The sequence below is a fragment of the Bipolaris zeicola genome, assembly GCF_000523435.1.
Source record: "Bipolaris zeicola 26-R-13 unplaced genomic scaffold scaffold_92, whole genome shotgun sequence".
In the NCBI taxonomy this organism is placed as follows: domain Eukaryota; kingdom Fungi; phylum Ascomycota; class Dothideomycetes; order Pleosporales; family Pleosporaceae; genus Bipolaris; species Bipolaris zeicola.
In genome coordinates, this window is record NW_006912141.1 from 22,905 (window position 1) to 37,147 (window position 14,243).

Consider the following 14,243-nt stretch of genomic DNA (forward strand, 5'->3'; position numbering starts at 1 on the left):
CAACACTTCAAAATGGCAGGGTAAGTCGTGGATAGAGCTATGGACGGCATACTGGGCCGCTGGGAGCGCGGCGCCGGCCGCTTCGAGGCCCCGATATGACACACAGAGCTCGACACTGACAGCCGGCAGCTGGGTTATGCGCGAGAACCGCGTGCCTCAATGGCAGCGCGAACACCAAAAGCACGACGGACTGAGGACCTGGGAGAAGGTGCGTTGCTGGATACAAGAGAGGGCATGACATGGCTATGATGCGACCACGAAGAGCATATGCAGAGCCATTGGGATGCATCGACCTCTAGCATCGGCATAGTGGCAGGACATTTGCTGACATTTCTTGGTACAGGGCCGTGGCAAGTGGATGGTCCCCGGTTACAAGGCCCTCCTGTACACCACCTTCGGTGCTAGCATGTACATGATGAGCCGTCTTGTTCTCGTACGTGTAGACACTACCTATGGTGGAAACACCGCTAATTGTTTCTCTAGGGACACAAGACCTGGGCTGGCAAGAACTAGAGTGTACAATTCGAGCATGATATCTACACATGGCTGGACTGGGAGAGACGCATCCATGTCCACGTATAAGCATCCAATGAGTGTTTGACTTGCAAAGAGCAGCAACATCTCTCTTATTTGAATCAATAGAGCATTCCGCCTTTCGGCTCATCCTAGTCTTGATGTTCTCAGATATCGTCACCCGCTCTCGAAGCTTATACGTCCAGGCAAATGCAACATAGTAGAGCAGTGACGTTGCATTGAGCTAGGCCCGATCATGATAGTGACTTGAGTTGAAAATGGCTGGCTTCTTCGGCTTGGCTAGGTAAGTTGGCCCCAGACAATGTGATGTTGCCTTTCGGATGCGACCCGTATCGGAAGAGGGCTTGTCTAGTCAATGACTACTATTTCGACAATTTCCATTTTGCAATCCAAGGAAAAAGCATGCATATTCTCATATTATCCACTCCACTTCGGATGAAAAGTACGCGCATACGGCGCCGACGATATTGTGCCACCTTGAGGCTCTTGAATGACATCTCAAATGTGCCCCTCCATATACGGGCTAGTTCCTGTAAAATGAGGTCAGTGCCAACAGTGGACTAAAGCCGAGCCGAGATCCTTCCCCAGACCTCCTGCGCCCGCCAAAACTCCACGTACACCTGTTCATTGGGAGCTGTCAACGCAATGGCAGACTTCGTCAAGGGTCTCTTCGGGGGGCAGAAGCCTATGCCTGCCCCAGCTGCTGGTGATGATGGTATGTAGCCCCCACGCTGCCCGCACAATGGCACGCCCAGCCATTACGGCAACACAACAACATATGCGCACGCTGCTAACAACACCAGACTTTGCCGACTATGCCGGTGCTCCTGATCCCAAGCCGGCAGCCATCTCGCCTGTTACGACTCTCACCGGCGCAGCGCAGGCGGCTCCCACATCCATCGGCGCGAACCGACCGTATACAGCATGGTACCGCGTGTGGGAGCGCACAAGCATAGATGATTTCCAGCTGGAGATGTATATCCTGCCCTTCCTCTTCCTCCTTGTTGCTTTCCATCTCTGGGGCACCAACCGCAACCGAAGCAAAGCGAAGACATGGATCAAGGCACACGCCCCTGTTCTGACGCAGGAATTTGCCCAGGTCGGCTATACGCGCCCGCAATCTGAGCAGTCTGTTACGGATGTCGATAGCCTGCTCAAGGAGAAGGCTGCCGATGAGTTCCAGACCTACGCGACCGGACGCCAGAACGTAGCTTTCGTGGATTTCAGGCTTTCGTTCTCCAAGGGCTACAACCCCTTTATGTGGCTGGGAGACCATATGCTTCCTCTCTTCTTTGAGAGTTTTCCTCCTCCTGTCGAGCGTATTGGGGCCACGGCATACGTATTCGATGGCCGTGAGACCAAGATTGCTCCGTCATACGGCCAGGGCGATGCCAAGAAGGTTTCCAACAGCACTTTTGATGGCTTTGTCTTTGCCGTCGTGCACAAGGATATGATGAAGCGCATGCGTGAGGACCGGTACGACTTGTCTCTGACTACAACCCGCGATCACGCCAAGTTGCCAGTATGGACCACTGTCATGAGCGAGAGCGCCGAGGTTACGGATATGCTGCTCACCCCCGAGCTCATCAAGGCCATTGAGCAGGCTGGAGACAACTTTGAGGCTATTATCGTTACCGACCAGCCGATTGATGCGCCTAAGACGTAAGTTTATAGCGTTTCATATATGAACAAAACTAACACGACACAGCCTCGACGAAACCAAGCCTCGCAAGCGTATTCACCTCTCACTCAAGTACTCATCCGACTACACAAACACCATGCCCCTGTTCCAGTACTTCCTCCGCCTCCCCGATTTCTTGGCTACATCTGCCCACTTCCGTCCCGAAGCGCTCCGCCGCATCAAGCAGACGCGCGATGAGCAAATTGCAAAGATCCGCAAGGCCGAGGATGAGGAGAAGGCCGAGGAGCGCAAGATCGCTCTGGACAAGCTGAAGAAGGAGCAGCGCGACGCTAAGCTGGGCCGCTTGAGCGCCGAGGAGCAGCGCAAGTTTTTGGAGAAGGAGCGCGAGAAGAATGCCAGGAAGGGAATGAAGAGGAGTACGGTCAAGGCTTAGAAGGGCTTGCCTGGGAGATAGTGGGGGTGGAGGGGGGGTTGGGAAAAGATAATGCGGATGGGATGGATGGCATTTACGATTAGGTCATGTTGGAATGGATGGGATATGCATGTTGTGGTTCAAGATGTATAAGTTATAGCCCCTTCTGCGTTCTGGGGGGTTCTGTATGAAAAAATTGTGGCGAGGGTGATACCGAAGTCATTAATTGAAACACTTTTTTTGCAAGCTAGGTTTGATTCGTATACGTAAAGACAGTGGTGATGGATGTAAATTGCCAATATAGATGAACTTACTATGCGTAATGCTTTGTCTGGTGTTGAGTACAGAGTCTCATGGATATATGCCGAACGGCTGCAAATAATGTCAAGCCACGAGTTCTACTATAGCAGGGTATGACTAACCTTCATCTTCACCCTGCACCGTACGGGGGTGAGACAGCTGGAATATCTGAAAGCTAGAATTGTAGATAGGGGGTTAAACTGGATAGACTTTTTTTTTAAAAAAAAAATCTCACAAACTGGGATCATGTTTGCTGATGTGTATACGAAGTCGGTGATTTTATTTACTCAAGATTTGGATTTAATAGACTTCGTCCAAGGGGTTATAGGTAGGCCTGTGTATTGGCGTAATGCTATGAGGGTGGTGCTACTTGGGGAGATTTGTATTTGTGATGTAGAAGTTTGTTGAAGAATAACATTTTTTTATGACTTGTACGAATTTTCGATGCTGAGTTTTACCAGTAGGTAAGGTCTCATAATGCTGGGGCGAGGCGGAATTCGGTGTCATGTTCAGAAAAAGGTAGCTCTTCTAAAGACTTGAGTTTGGTCGATGGGTGGTTTTTTTGTGGTTCGTCTCTCTTTTTTTTGCATATATTTGACTGCTTCTTTTTTTGAGTAGGAAGTAGGGAGGAGTGGATGGATAGAGTGGTTTGCTTGGGTCTAGAAGTATATATCTGACTTTTGTTCAGAATACTAAGTGTTTTAGCTAAGATATTGTAGATATTTTCGAGTAAAAGAAAGGTGGATATCTAGGTAATGTGGAATATCTGGTAAAATTTTTTTTTCTTCGTAGAGATTAATGATAGGAACTAGTTCAACTGATATGTCTACTTTCATACATCTTTTTTCCCTAGAAAGCAGTAATGGTGACTATTGAAACCGTCGTATTTGCTATTACCACTTCTTCTTTTTCTATACCTATTTTCTCGTTTTTAGGTATAGAAGAACAGTGAGATTTATAAAGAGTTCAGCAAATCTAGTGTCATGGATTTAATATTAAGTTCTTTAGATAGCTTGTATAGTGTAGGATAGACAGGGAAATAGTATTTGTCTCATTAGTAATGAGGGAGGAAAATATCTCTTCGGTGAGGGCTTAATGTATAGGCATATTGTGGAGTAAAAGTTTTATGAATTTAGGTTATTTTTTAAGATTTTTCTATGAGAAAAGGGAGGTAGTATGAATCAAGACTACAATGAACAAGGACATAAGAGATAGCTAGTTAGTTTTCGGGATATGGGAATGAGGAGCTCAATTTCTAATTATTTTGTAGAAGACGATGTAATTGTTGTATATAGGAACTTGTTATGTTGTCTGTACTTCACGTGAGGATACATATAAGTGTATAACAAATATCAATATTTCCCCTATGGTGTAGATATATCTTCTTAGTGTCCAGTATTTAGTAATGTCCTTGCTGAATTAAATTTAATCAACTTTTATAGTGCATTGCCAGATGTGGACTGTTTCTAAAAAAATTAAGAGCTTGTAGAATATCGATATTGATGCTCTGGTACCTACCACTCAGGCGTATGAAAATGCCCTTGAACTAGCCCATCTTTCGTAGGAGCACATAGAATACACAATTTTTTTGTCGAGATTTGTTCTGCTATATCGACAAGGCAAGATATTCCCATAGTTTGGATTACTCTTCTTTGCACCAATGATTTTATTGATCGACATTTCTTTGGTAACCCCGCCTAATGGTCAAGAGCACTATTGACGAACGAGTTCCATGGATGACCTACAAGACAGCACTCAACAAAAGATTGACTCGTTCTTCGACTTTTCCGTGGGTTGTTTAGTCAACAAACGTTGATTGTATCTGCAGCTAAATGCATACAACAACTCTCTACGAGCTCGAATGGGGATTCTTCCAACTACACTAATGCAACAAAATGCGCCCGGGTGTTACAAGATGAGGCGACGCCTCGCAGGTCATGTAAACTAGTGCAAGATGATAAGCGTGCTTAGATGTTGATTAGTTGGTAAGCAGCCCATACATGGCACTATTGCTTTGTTGTTCCGGGGAAGTTGGAGGGTGCGGTGCGGTGCGGCGGGACTAGAGAGCTTGGTGCAGGGTAGCTTCCAGGTCTTGCAGTCTGCTCTTGCTCCCACTGGATAGCCGAGACACACAATACTACTGCGGGCAAGGCAACTCATCACCCACCATCTGCAAACACATCAACAAACACACGGCTAAACAAACAAACAAACAAACAAACAAACACAGTACGACTCAGAAGCGCCGATTCATCTATACGAGATCGATGTCGAGACCTGATACACGGGCCTTCGGTAAGCCGAGCAGTCCGGCCAGGGGGCGCTGCTCTTTGGACGGCGTTGGGGGACACGGCGGCTCCTCAAGATTACCGTCCCAGGATGGCCTGTCGCCTCACTAAAAAGAAAGGTGACAACGCAGGCAGAGAAACCGGTTTTTCTGTGACGAGCAGTCGGAGAAATGGAGATTTTTGGAGCAAAGAGGCGGACTTCTAACATGTCGTCGCAGCACGGCCATGGGGAACCCTGCCTGGTGGGCTGTCGACATGTCAGTTCACGACAGCATGGTGGGATGCGGGCAATAACGGGAAGAGCATGGCAGACATGAGCGACAGTGGCAGAGAGGACAATTGGGCAGGCGGGCAGAACGGTCCACTGTGATGAAACTGGAGGTGCCGCGCGTGCTGCATGTCAGGGCTGGGCGCACACCATGGGGGAACGATGGATGATGCGGCCATGGAGAACCACGGTTCGTTGGACTGGGAGCTGTTTGTTGACACCCAGCACCAACAGACACACACACACGCACACACACGGACACGGACACGGGACAAGCGAGGGAGCTGAGCAGAGCTTTTCACGTGATAGTCCGGAGGATCCGTGATCAACAGCAAGCCACGGAGCTTGGGCGCTGCAGCTTGGGCGCGCCAGCAGCCAATGATGACGCGCCAAAAAGTGGGAGGCTGGGGAGAGGCTGGAGCTATGCAGAGCTGGCTGCGGTGCAACATGGACAGGCTCAGCTGAAAATGGCGCGTATGTGCGCATTATCGACGACATGACGCATGGCAGAGGCTGGGCGGGCTCCAATTGCAAATGCACACGCAATACAAGACCGTCCGGCCCTCGTGTGGTGGTCTGTTGGCGGCAATGGTCAATGGCGCTTCAGCCAGGTCGGGGAAGCTCCCGGCAGCCCTGTGGAGCAGCGCGTCGATGGAGAGTAGCGATTGCGACACCTTGGGGTACCTTGGGCCATGCATCGCCGGGCCAACAGCCGTAGATGGGATAATGGCGCGTCAGCAATTGCCTCGGTGCCAAAAGGGCCGTCAATTGATGGATGCCAGGCGTCTGTCCGCCCACGGCACAGGCAAGAAAGGGGATACTGCTACGCGCTAGTGCCCGGCGTAAACAAGACCTTCCCGCTCTTGGACAGCTCTGCAAGAGCTTCCCAGCCTCCACAACCCTGCGGAGACGAGACGGCACACCCAGCAGAGGCCTAACTGACCGCCAATCTACTTGATCCCCTCGTCGGTTTTCCTGACTCCATCTCTCCTCCACCACTACGACACCCCGCTTACTGCATCCAATTGCGCATCTTCAAGCTGCTGCACGTCAACACCACAAAGCTGGCGCCCCCCGAGTAAAATCGCCCATCACCAATTTCTCTCCACGTGAGACCTTAAAAAGGAGCCAAGAAGTTCTTTCTTGATTCCTTTCGAATTGTTTTCGAACGGTTCGAAGGGTTTTCAAGCAAGAACGACCAGACTCCGTCAAACTGGATTTTGAAGCACGAGTACGCCGTTTTCCCCGCGCCCTAGACTTGAATAAATAAGGAATTGTGCTAATTCGAGGCAGGTTCCGATCCCCTTCAGTGTCTTCCCGTCTGCGTATCGGAACGCGGAAGTTAAGGACTCTACCAGTGTTCAGGTAGAACAAGAAGCACATCTTGAATACCAGGCTTCACACGGACGGGAAGGTCACGAAGAAATCCACGAATCCTTCTCCGCTACCGTTCATCGGCCACATCCTCCTCCTCCCAAATCGACCACCTCGTCTTCATCTTCATCATCTTCTTCGTCGTCATCATCCTCGTCGTCTTCTTCCTCTCGCTCTAAGCGTCGCCACGACACTCAGGTCAAGGAAGAGGTTCGCATCTACGAACAAGAGCGAATCCGCCGTTCCCAGCCTGCTCAGTCGCAGCACGCTCATTCGCAGCACGCTCAGTCGCAGCACTATCAAGAGTCGACTCACCAGCACGTCCACGCTCAGCAGCAGCCTGTTCAGCACCGTGAAGAGGTTCATATCCACGAGCACACCCGCTACGCTCAGCCTCAAGCCCCTGCCCCAGCTCAAGCCCAGCACCAGCAGCAACGCGCTCAGTCGTACGCCCAGTCGCACGCTCCGTCGCACGCTCAATCACACGCGCAGTCGCACGTTCAGTCGCACGTTCAATCGCACGTTCACTCTCACGCCGCTCAATCTCACGCCCAGCCTCACCCTGAGCAAGCTCAGCACGCCCAGCGTACGGACCGTGTAGAGTTTGAACGATCCCACGACCGGTAAGTAAGCTCCATTGTTTTGCCAGCGCATCTTCGCACGGATCATCACAACAGACCAGCCCCCTGACGCTAGCGGCACCCAGCCCCCTCGCCACGCTAGCCTCATTAGTTTGTTGTTGTCCTAGCGACATGCAGTCCCCACTTTTCCCTCACCTCCTCTAAGCTCTTCCTTGCCCAACCCCAAGCTGACCTTCCTTTCTTCCTTCAGCTACCAATCCCAACCTCCTCCTTCCTCTTCACACTCAAAAGTCGAGGTCCAGGACACAACCTACGACAGACACTTCAACACTGTTCACGGCCCTGCCACCACCGTCACTCAATCCCAACTCGACGTTACTGAACGTCAGTTCCGTGAACGTACCCGACCCATCGTCGCCGGTGCTAGCTACTCCAAGGAGACCTACACCACCCAACGCGGTACCTATCCCAACAACAGGAAGGTAGACAGTGTTGATTCCCATCAAGCCGAGGTCCGAGTAGAAGAATCTGCTCGTTCCGCTGCTGCACCCCCCAAGAAGTTCAAGCGTGATATGGGATATTACGACAACGAGGGCAAGTACCATTCGTTTCGTCAAGGAATCTCCAACGCCGCACACAAGGTAGCCGACCGCGTTCAGCACCCCATCCACCCTCACCGCCACCACCACTCTCACGAGCACTCTTTCGCCGGAGCCAAGTACGACGACCAACGCGAGGAGGTTATCGTTAAGGAGAAGTTCACCACCACTGCTCCTACTGTTGCCCCTGCCCACCCCGTCCACTCCGGAACCCCTGTAGAGCGTGTCGTTCGCGTCCACTCTTCAATCCCTCCCCCAGCCCCCAGGTCCGTCTCTGTCGCACCTGCTCCCGCCCCCAAGTCTATCGCAACCGCGCCAGTCCCAGCTCGCTCAGTCCGCAAGATGTCTACCGCAAGCACCATCACCATCCCCTGCCACCACATCCGCATTGGCGATCTCCTGATTCTTCAGGGCCGCCCTTGCCAGGTCATCCGCATCACCACCTCCTCCCAGACTGGCCAGCACCGCTACCTCGGTGTTGACCTCTTCACCAAGCAGCTCCATGAGGAGTCTAGCTTCATCTCCAACCCTGCCCCCTCTGTCGTTGTCCAGAACATGCTTGGTCCTGTCTTCAAGCAGTACCGTGTTCTCGACATCCGCGAGGACGGTCGCGTCGTCGCCATGACCGAGGGTGGTGATGTCAAGCAGGGTCTTCCCGTCCTTGACCAGTCTGGTCTCCTCTCCCGCTTGACAGAGGCCTTTGACAACGGCCGTGGCAGCGTCCGCATCCTCGTCATCAACGACGATGGTATGGAGATGGCTGTTGACTACAAGGTTGTCCACGGCTCCAGGCTGTAGATGGTTTCACTCAACGGTATGTCTTTCCATTAATGCCTCTTACCTTCATGTCGTCTAACACTTACTCAGGTCTTATCCAAACGTTCTCTAATCAACCCTTCTTGGGCGTTTGTATCCTCATGACCACTATGTCTTATAAATGTGTTCATAACTTTTGCATGCTTGCTTAGCTGGGTAGCATTGGGCTTGCTCTTTGGTCATCTGCCGCTGCCTCGGCGCTTCAGTTGGTTAGGGGTGTAAGTGCATACCTACCTTGGTTAGGTGATGAATTTATCGGTGCTACGTGTGTGTGGATAGTTAATGAATTGCGTCTCCTTTACAACCTTTGCCATTGTTTGCCTTGTGACTTTTTGACATGTTCTCTTCCCTTGTACGCGCTCGTGTTTTGTTGTTGTTCACGCCCCTGGCTTCCATGGCCATAGCTTCCTGCACGCGCCCGTATCGCTTAGTACCCCACGTTTTTTTGGGTAGGTCTCCACCAGTTTTGCGACAACGTGGACACGCAAACGGGTACCCGCTGTCGTGCATAATAGGGCCAAACTCCTACCCCTCCTCGCCTATGTACGAAGGACCAAAAAAAACCCTTGTTTATGAACATGGGGTGGGGGTTTGCTTCATGTACGATAGGCAATGTGGGAAGGTTTGCCTTTTGCTTTGGTCTTGGCTACAAATACAAACAACCTTTTATCACTTTGACGAACTTTTTTGTTTTTTGTTTCTTAAACAAGGAAAAGAATAAAAACAGCATGTAACAAGTAAGAGAGAGAGAGAGAGAGAGTAGTAGTAGGTTAAGATATGGGATATCTCAGAAAAATATTTTTTTCCCTCTTTCTTTTGAAAGTATATCGAATGGCATGGGGGAAAGAGAGAGAGAGAGAGAGACGTCTGTCTAACTTTAGAACCTTAAAAAAAAGTTCTCGATATAACCACCATAGAACTCTGTTGTGAAAGCAGGATAGCTGAGCTAGTAGTCTTTAAAAAAGTGAGTGCGAGAACTTACTTATGCTTGGTATGTTCGAGATTGGGAGATGCCTCCGTTTCTTTGTATGTTTGTTGTACGTAGTGTTAGGTTTGAAAGATAAGTAGGTGTGGTGAGGGCTGTGAGAGGTAAAGATGTTATATATGGGATTCTCAGAGGTGGAGTGGGGAGAGCGGTAGATAAGTTGAGGGTAGGAGGGAGAAGAAGTGCTGTTTTCTGCTGGTTATGCTGGGGAGGATGTAGTGTGTTTGGGAGAGCAATGCATTAGAGGTGACTTTCGTGGTTTCAAGGGAAGAATAGATGGGTTGAAAGATGTATGGTGAGGTGGCACGTTTAGTAAATAGGAGAGATATTGGTTTGGGAAGCACAATGAACGGAGACTACTTGTGTTCGATTTCGCTCTTGATACTCGCTTCGTTATCTGCTTCGTCTCGTCTCAACTGGCCTCGTTTTCCATACAAGACATGACAAAACAATATCATATACGTCCACATTCCCCGACCTATCTGGTTAAATCCAGTCAACGATACAGGGAAAATAGCATCAAATCACATCCCAGTACATCACATTCTTCAACTTCACCAACTCAAACAACACTTCACACACGGCATATTCACCAGTGTATCAAAAATAAACACTTTGCTAATTATTTTCCTCCATTGAAAACAGCCAAAAATAGCTCCTCAAGGAATGGACGCTTTTTTTTTCGCAACGCTTACACGTTCCTTCCCCAGAAAATAGGCATAACATCGTCTACGGATTCCGTAGGGGTACAAAAGAAAAATATACGAGATCACTGGAAAAACACAACCCGCTTACTGGCCCTTTTCAGCCGTGGCCATCAGACTACCAATGAAACTGGTGATAAGTCTGCTCTGTACGGCGACAATGTCGTCTGGTACAAGCCAAATGGTAGCGCCCATCTTTCGTGCAATACTAATGGCCAGTTTAGCGTTCTGGTAGCACTCGTCATCGTTGCGACCGGGAGCAACGAGGTCGTAGTCGACGTATGCAGGCTTCATGCCGGCCAGAACGTCGAGAAGGAAGATGGCGTTGCTGAGAGAGGAGTCCTTGAAAGAGCGGATCTGACTGTTCTTGCCGCCCTTCCTGGCCATGTCGTTGGCCCACTTGATCATGTCGGCATCAGCAATTTCACGCTTGCCGAGCTGCTGGGCAAGATCATTGAGAGTGGAAACAATGTCCTTGCGCATCAGCTGCCATACGAGACCCAGGGTAAGTGTGCGCTGGCCGTCGGTGATATCAGCACCCTGGATACCAGGCAGCGAGAACTGGTTCTGCTTGCCAAGCTCGACAGCGTAGTTTGTGTTCTCGAGAGCCTTGAAGCGCATCAGCTCTTGGCCTTCGCGCGGCTTGTTGACGTGTCGCCAGTTCACGCTGTTTGGAATGACCTTGTCGTATGCTTGAAGAATGACGGTACCATCCTTGAGGTCTTCGTAGAAAGATTGCACAACCGGCTTTACGTCGAGGGAGTTGAGCCAGAGAGTGAAGACACGAGCTTCGCGCTCTCCTGTCGCATCGAAGTCGTCAATCTCGGCCTTTTCCTCCTCTGTGATGGGGTCGAGGCAAGGGTGTGTGTTGAACAGATTGGCGACGAAGGCCAAGTTGAGCTTGGGGTTTCCGGCTACAAGCGATTTGGGGGTAAGGAACTTGCGGCATTCGAGGGCATCGGCGTTCTGCAGGACCATCTCAGCACGTTGGAGAAGGTCAGTCTGCTGAAGTGGAGAGCGCGAGCAAATCTCGGGCGCTAGCTGGTTGAGGAGGACGGTGTAGTTCTCGCCATCCTTAACGTCAGTCGAGAAGTTGGTAACACTGCAAATGTCAGCTATTATCGTCATTCAAACAAAGTCTAGTCCGACTTACGTCCTGTGCCACTTGGCGTTCTTCAGGTGGTAGTTGAACCACCTCAGCAGAATTTGCTCCGGAGGCAGGCGCAGGAACTGCTCTAGGGTCTCATCGTCCTCCAAAAGCCTGTACAGCTCTGGGTGGAGCTTGATATCGATCTTTCCCAACAGACCTCTCCTGATGATCTGCCAGATGAGACCCAAAATCAAGTGCTCTCGCACTTCGATGATGTCTCCACTGCCAATGTTGACAACCGAGCAGCCGATACCCTTGGCTGACTCAATGACAATGTTGTTGTTCTCACTGAAGTGGAAGTTGTTCAGCGCCTTGATCTTCTTGCCCGGCTTATTCAGCACACGCTCATCAATGGTGTCTGGTACGCTGTCGTTGATGAGCTTGGACAGGACTAGACCGTCTTTACAAGCATCGAACATCTCAAAAGTGTCGGTTGGGAAGGGCAAGCGGTCGCCAATATCTGGGTCGCCGGCAAGGACGGCGTTGATATGGCGCGTAAACTCGGTTCGCTCATCCTCGTTGATAGTGTGGGTGACATTGGCAGAGGAGCCCTGAACCTGGATCCTGCCACCACCTAAGCTACCTTTGGAGGCGTGCCCTGGGTTGGAGGGTGAGTTGACGCTTGTAGCAGTGCCGGCTCGTGGGCGGGTTGGGCCAGTAGACATGCGCTGTTGGGCTGGAGATGATACTCGCAATTTGGAGATGAGCTGGGAGGGTTAGGGCTAACATGGCTTTGCAGTGTGGTGTGCAGTTTCATACATCTACGTAATCGTCAAGCTCTACTCTCCTTGAGGAGTCGAGCTCGACCTCTTTCAGGGCTTGTCGTACGACATCGTAAGGCTGGTGCTCCGACTGCTGGGCGGCCTTGATGACTGTGGACTCGTCGAGGTAGCCATTGTCGTCGACATCGAGCTTGCGGAAAGCGTCTTGCAGGCCGAAGATCTCGCCCTGGTCGAACTGGGGATACTTCCTGGTTGCAATGGCATGTTAGCACTGGTGGAAGACGGCGGACGGGCGTGGAAGCGAGGGGGTGTGCGACGTACTTTTGCAGCTTGATGATATTCATGTTTGCAAAGTGCAGAGGAAGAGGTCGGCGGGAGAGTCGGGTGCGGAGCAAAGGGATATACTAGGCGGCAAATTGAGTGCCTGGCTCCGCCTCGTTGCGCGTTTGACCAGTTCGTACCTCTTGTTTTGCTTACCCGATGACGACGTGGGGCGGCTTGCCAAGGCTCATCGTTCGAGGGGCAATGCCTCGCAGCCTGATATTGCGCTGCCGGCTTACGTATGCACGTCACATGTGCAGCCCTGCATTAGGCTGCCGTCGCTGGTACTGTGACTTTGTGTGACTTACTGGCGCTGGCCATGTCCATGCTGAGATTGCTACTTCGTCGTGTCTGCTACGTATGTCTATGCTTACGCCTTACATCTAGAGCGATAGGATGCGAGTCGGCTGCCCTGCCGTCGCCTCACCGGCCAGCCTTTGGGCTTCCATGCTGGGCCGCTCCATGGGCCGCCAGTCCCACGCCCATGAGGCGGTGTCCATTGCCACCTCACCATCACCACCCGCTAGAGCAATGCTTCGGGTCGCACCGTGGGCCGTCTCAACACTGCAGCCGGCGAGACTTGCACGCCCTGCCCCAAGACAAGTCAGTGTTGCACAGGCAAGCCCAAATCTATGTACCTCGTTGCCCATCGACCAGTGCAGCCCAAGAGCGCACAGACGACACAGCACATACACAAAAGACTTCACTGACACATACACACACACACTTGCCATCAACACAACGCATTAATGTAGAACGAGCTTTTAATTCCCTCATTAACGTCATAAAAAGTCCCGGTCGCCGGCTCATTGAACAAAATAAACACCAAAGCCGTGCATCCTATCCTCCGCCAGAAAGAAAAAAACAATCAACATGGTCCACGGCTACCCCCATATGCTCATGGCAGCTCCACCAGACCACCTAGCCACAAATAAACAAGGCTTGGAAATTTCCCTTCAGAACGTGATGCCCGCCAAAGCAAATATCATCATTGCATAAACATCCATCAAATTCGTCTGCGCCCGCATTTTTTGTCCAACACGGCGTGCCGTTGGTCTTTGAAGCTGAAAGAAGGCCATGAGGGTTCTTTGCCCACGTCGTCCGTCCGTTCCCACCACCACGTATGTCTTTTCAATATTAACCCTCGCGGAAATGGGCCCAGGTCCAAGTGGGGACTCGACTGACGTGGCAATGCCGTGGTCCTCCTCAACATCCCCATGAACTCCCAGCTTGCAAAAGAAACAAAATCCAGGCGACTGTAGAATGTACAAGACTTGCACGTGCTCACGCCCCATGCAAAAGTCGTATATCAAGAGGTTCGCTCGAGCCCCAGGACATAGTGTGTGTTTTGGAACTTTGGGTTCCACGAAGCAAATGGTCGTTAAAGTCGTGAATGCCGAGAGGTGCAGAAAATGTCGAAAATAAGAAAGAAACAGAAAAAAAAGAGATCTCCAAGGAAATGTAGACACAAGGAAATTCGAAAGAGCGAGGTTGGAGTTTTGTACGCAATCTCAACCCGTTCCGTGCTGGTTGAAGAGACGTCTGGC

At 50.9% G+C, this 14,243-nt stretch overlaps 4 protein-coding genes across 4 annotated transcripts; 3 read left to right on the forward strand and 1 right to left on the reverse strand.

Annotated features, from left to right (window-relative positions):
- Window positions 1–12: 12 nt before the first annotated feature.
- Window positions 13–513, forward strand: COCCADRAFT_37481 (uncharacterized protein; the record flags this gene model as incomplete). The annotated part of the gene is made up of 4 exons (XM_007714904.1): window positions 13–20; window positions 130–208; window positions 344–433; window positions 484–513. The coding sequence occupies 4 exons, from the start codon at window positions 13–15 to the stop codon at window positions 511–513; spliced, it is 207 nt and encodes a 68-aa protein (XP_007713094.1).
- A 666-nt stretch (window positions 514–1,179) lies between these two features.
- On the forward strand, window positions 1,180–2,609 carry COCCADRAFT_26914 (uncharacterized protein; the record flags this gene model as incomplete). The annotated part of the gene is made up of 3 exons (XM_007714895.1): window positions 1,180–1,249; window positions 1,338–2,196; window positions 2,243–2,609. 3 exons carry the CDS (start codon window positions 1,180–1,182, stop codon window positions 2,607–2,609), a joined length of 1,296 nt encoding a protein of 431 aa, XP_007713085.1.
- Window positions 2,610–4,620: 2,011 nt separating this feature from the next.
- COCCADRAFT_5717 (uncharacterized protein) lies at window positions 4,621–8,796 on the forward strand (the record flags this gene model as incomplete). The annotated part of the gene is made up of 3 exons (XM_007714889.1): window positions 4,621–4,677; window positions 6,738–7,441; window positions 7,650–8,796. 3 exons carry the CDS (start codon window positions 4,621–4,623, stop codon window positions 8,794–8,796), a joined length of 1,908 nt encoding a protein of 635 aa, XP_007713079.1.
- Window positions 8,797–10,590: 1,794 nt separating this feature from the next.
- COCCADRAFT_98329 (uncharacterized protein) lies at window positions 10,591–12,719 on the reverse strand (the record flags this gene model as incomplete). Its single annotated transcript, XM_007714905.1, has 4 exons — window positions 10,591–11,605; window positions 11,657–12,360; window positions 12,413–12,623; window positions 12,697–12,719. The coding sequence occupies 4 exons, from the start codon at window positions 12,717–12,719 to the stop codon at window positions 10,591–10,593; spliced, it is 1,953 nt and encodes a 650-aa protein (XP_007713095.1).
- Window positions 12,720–14,243: the final 1,524 nt, after the last annotated feature.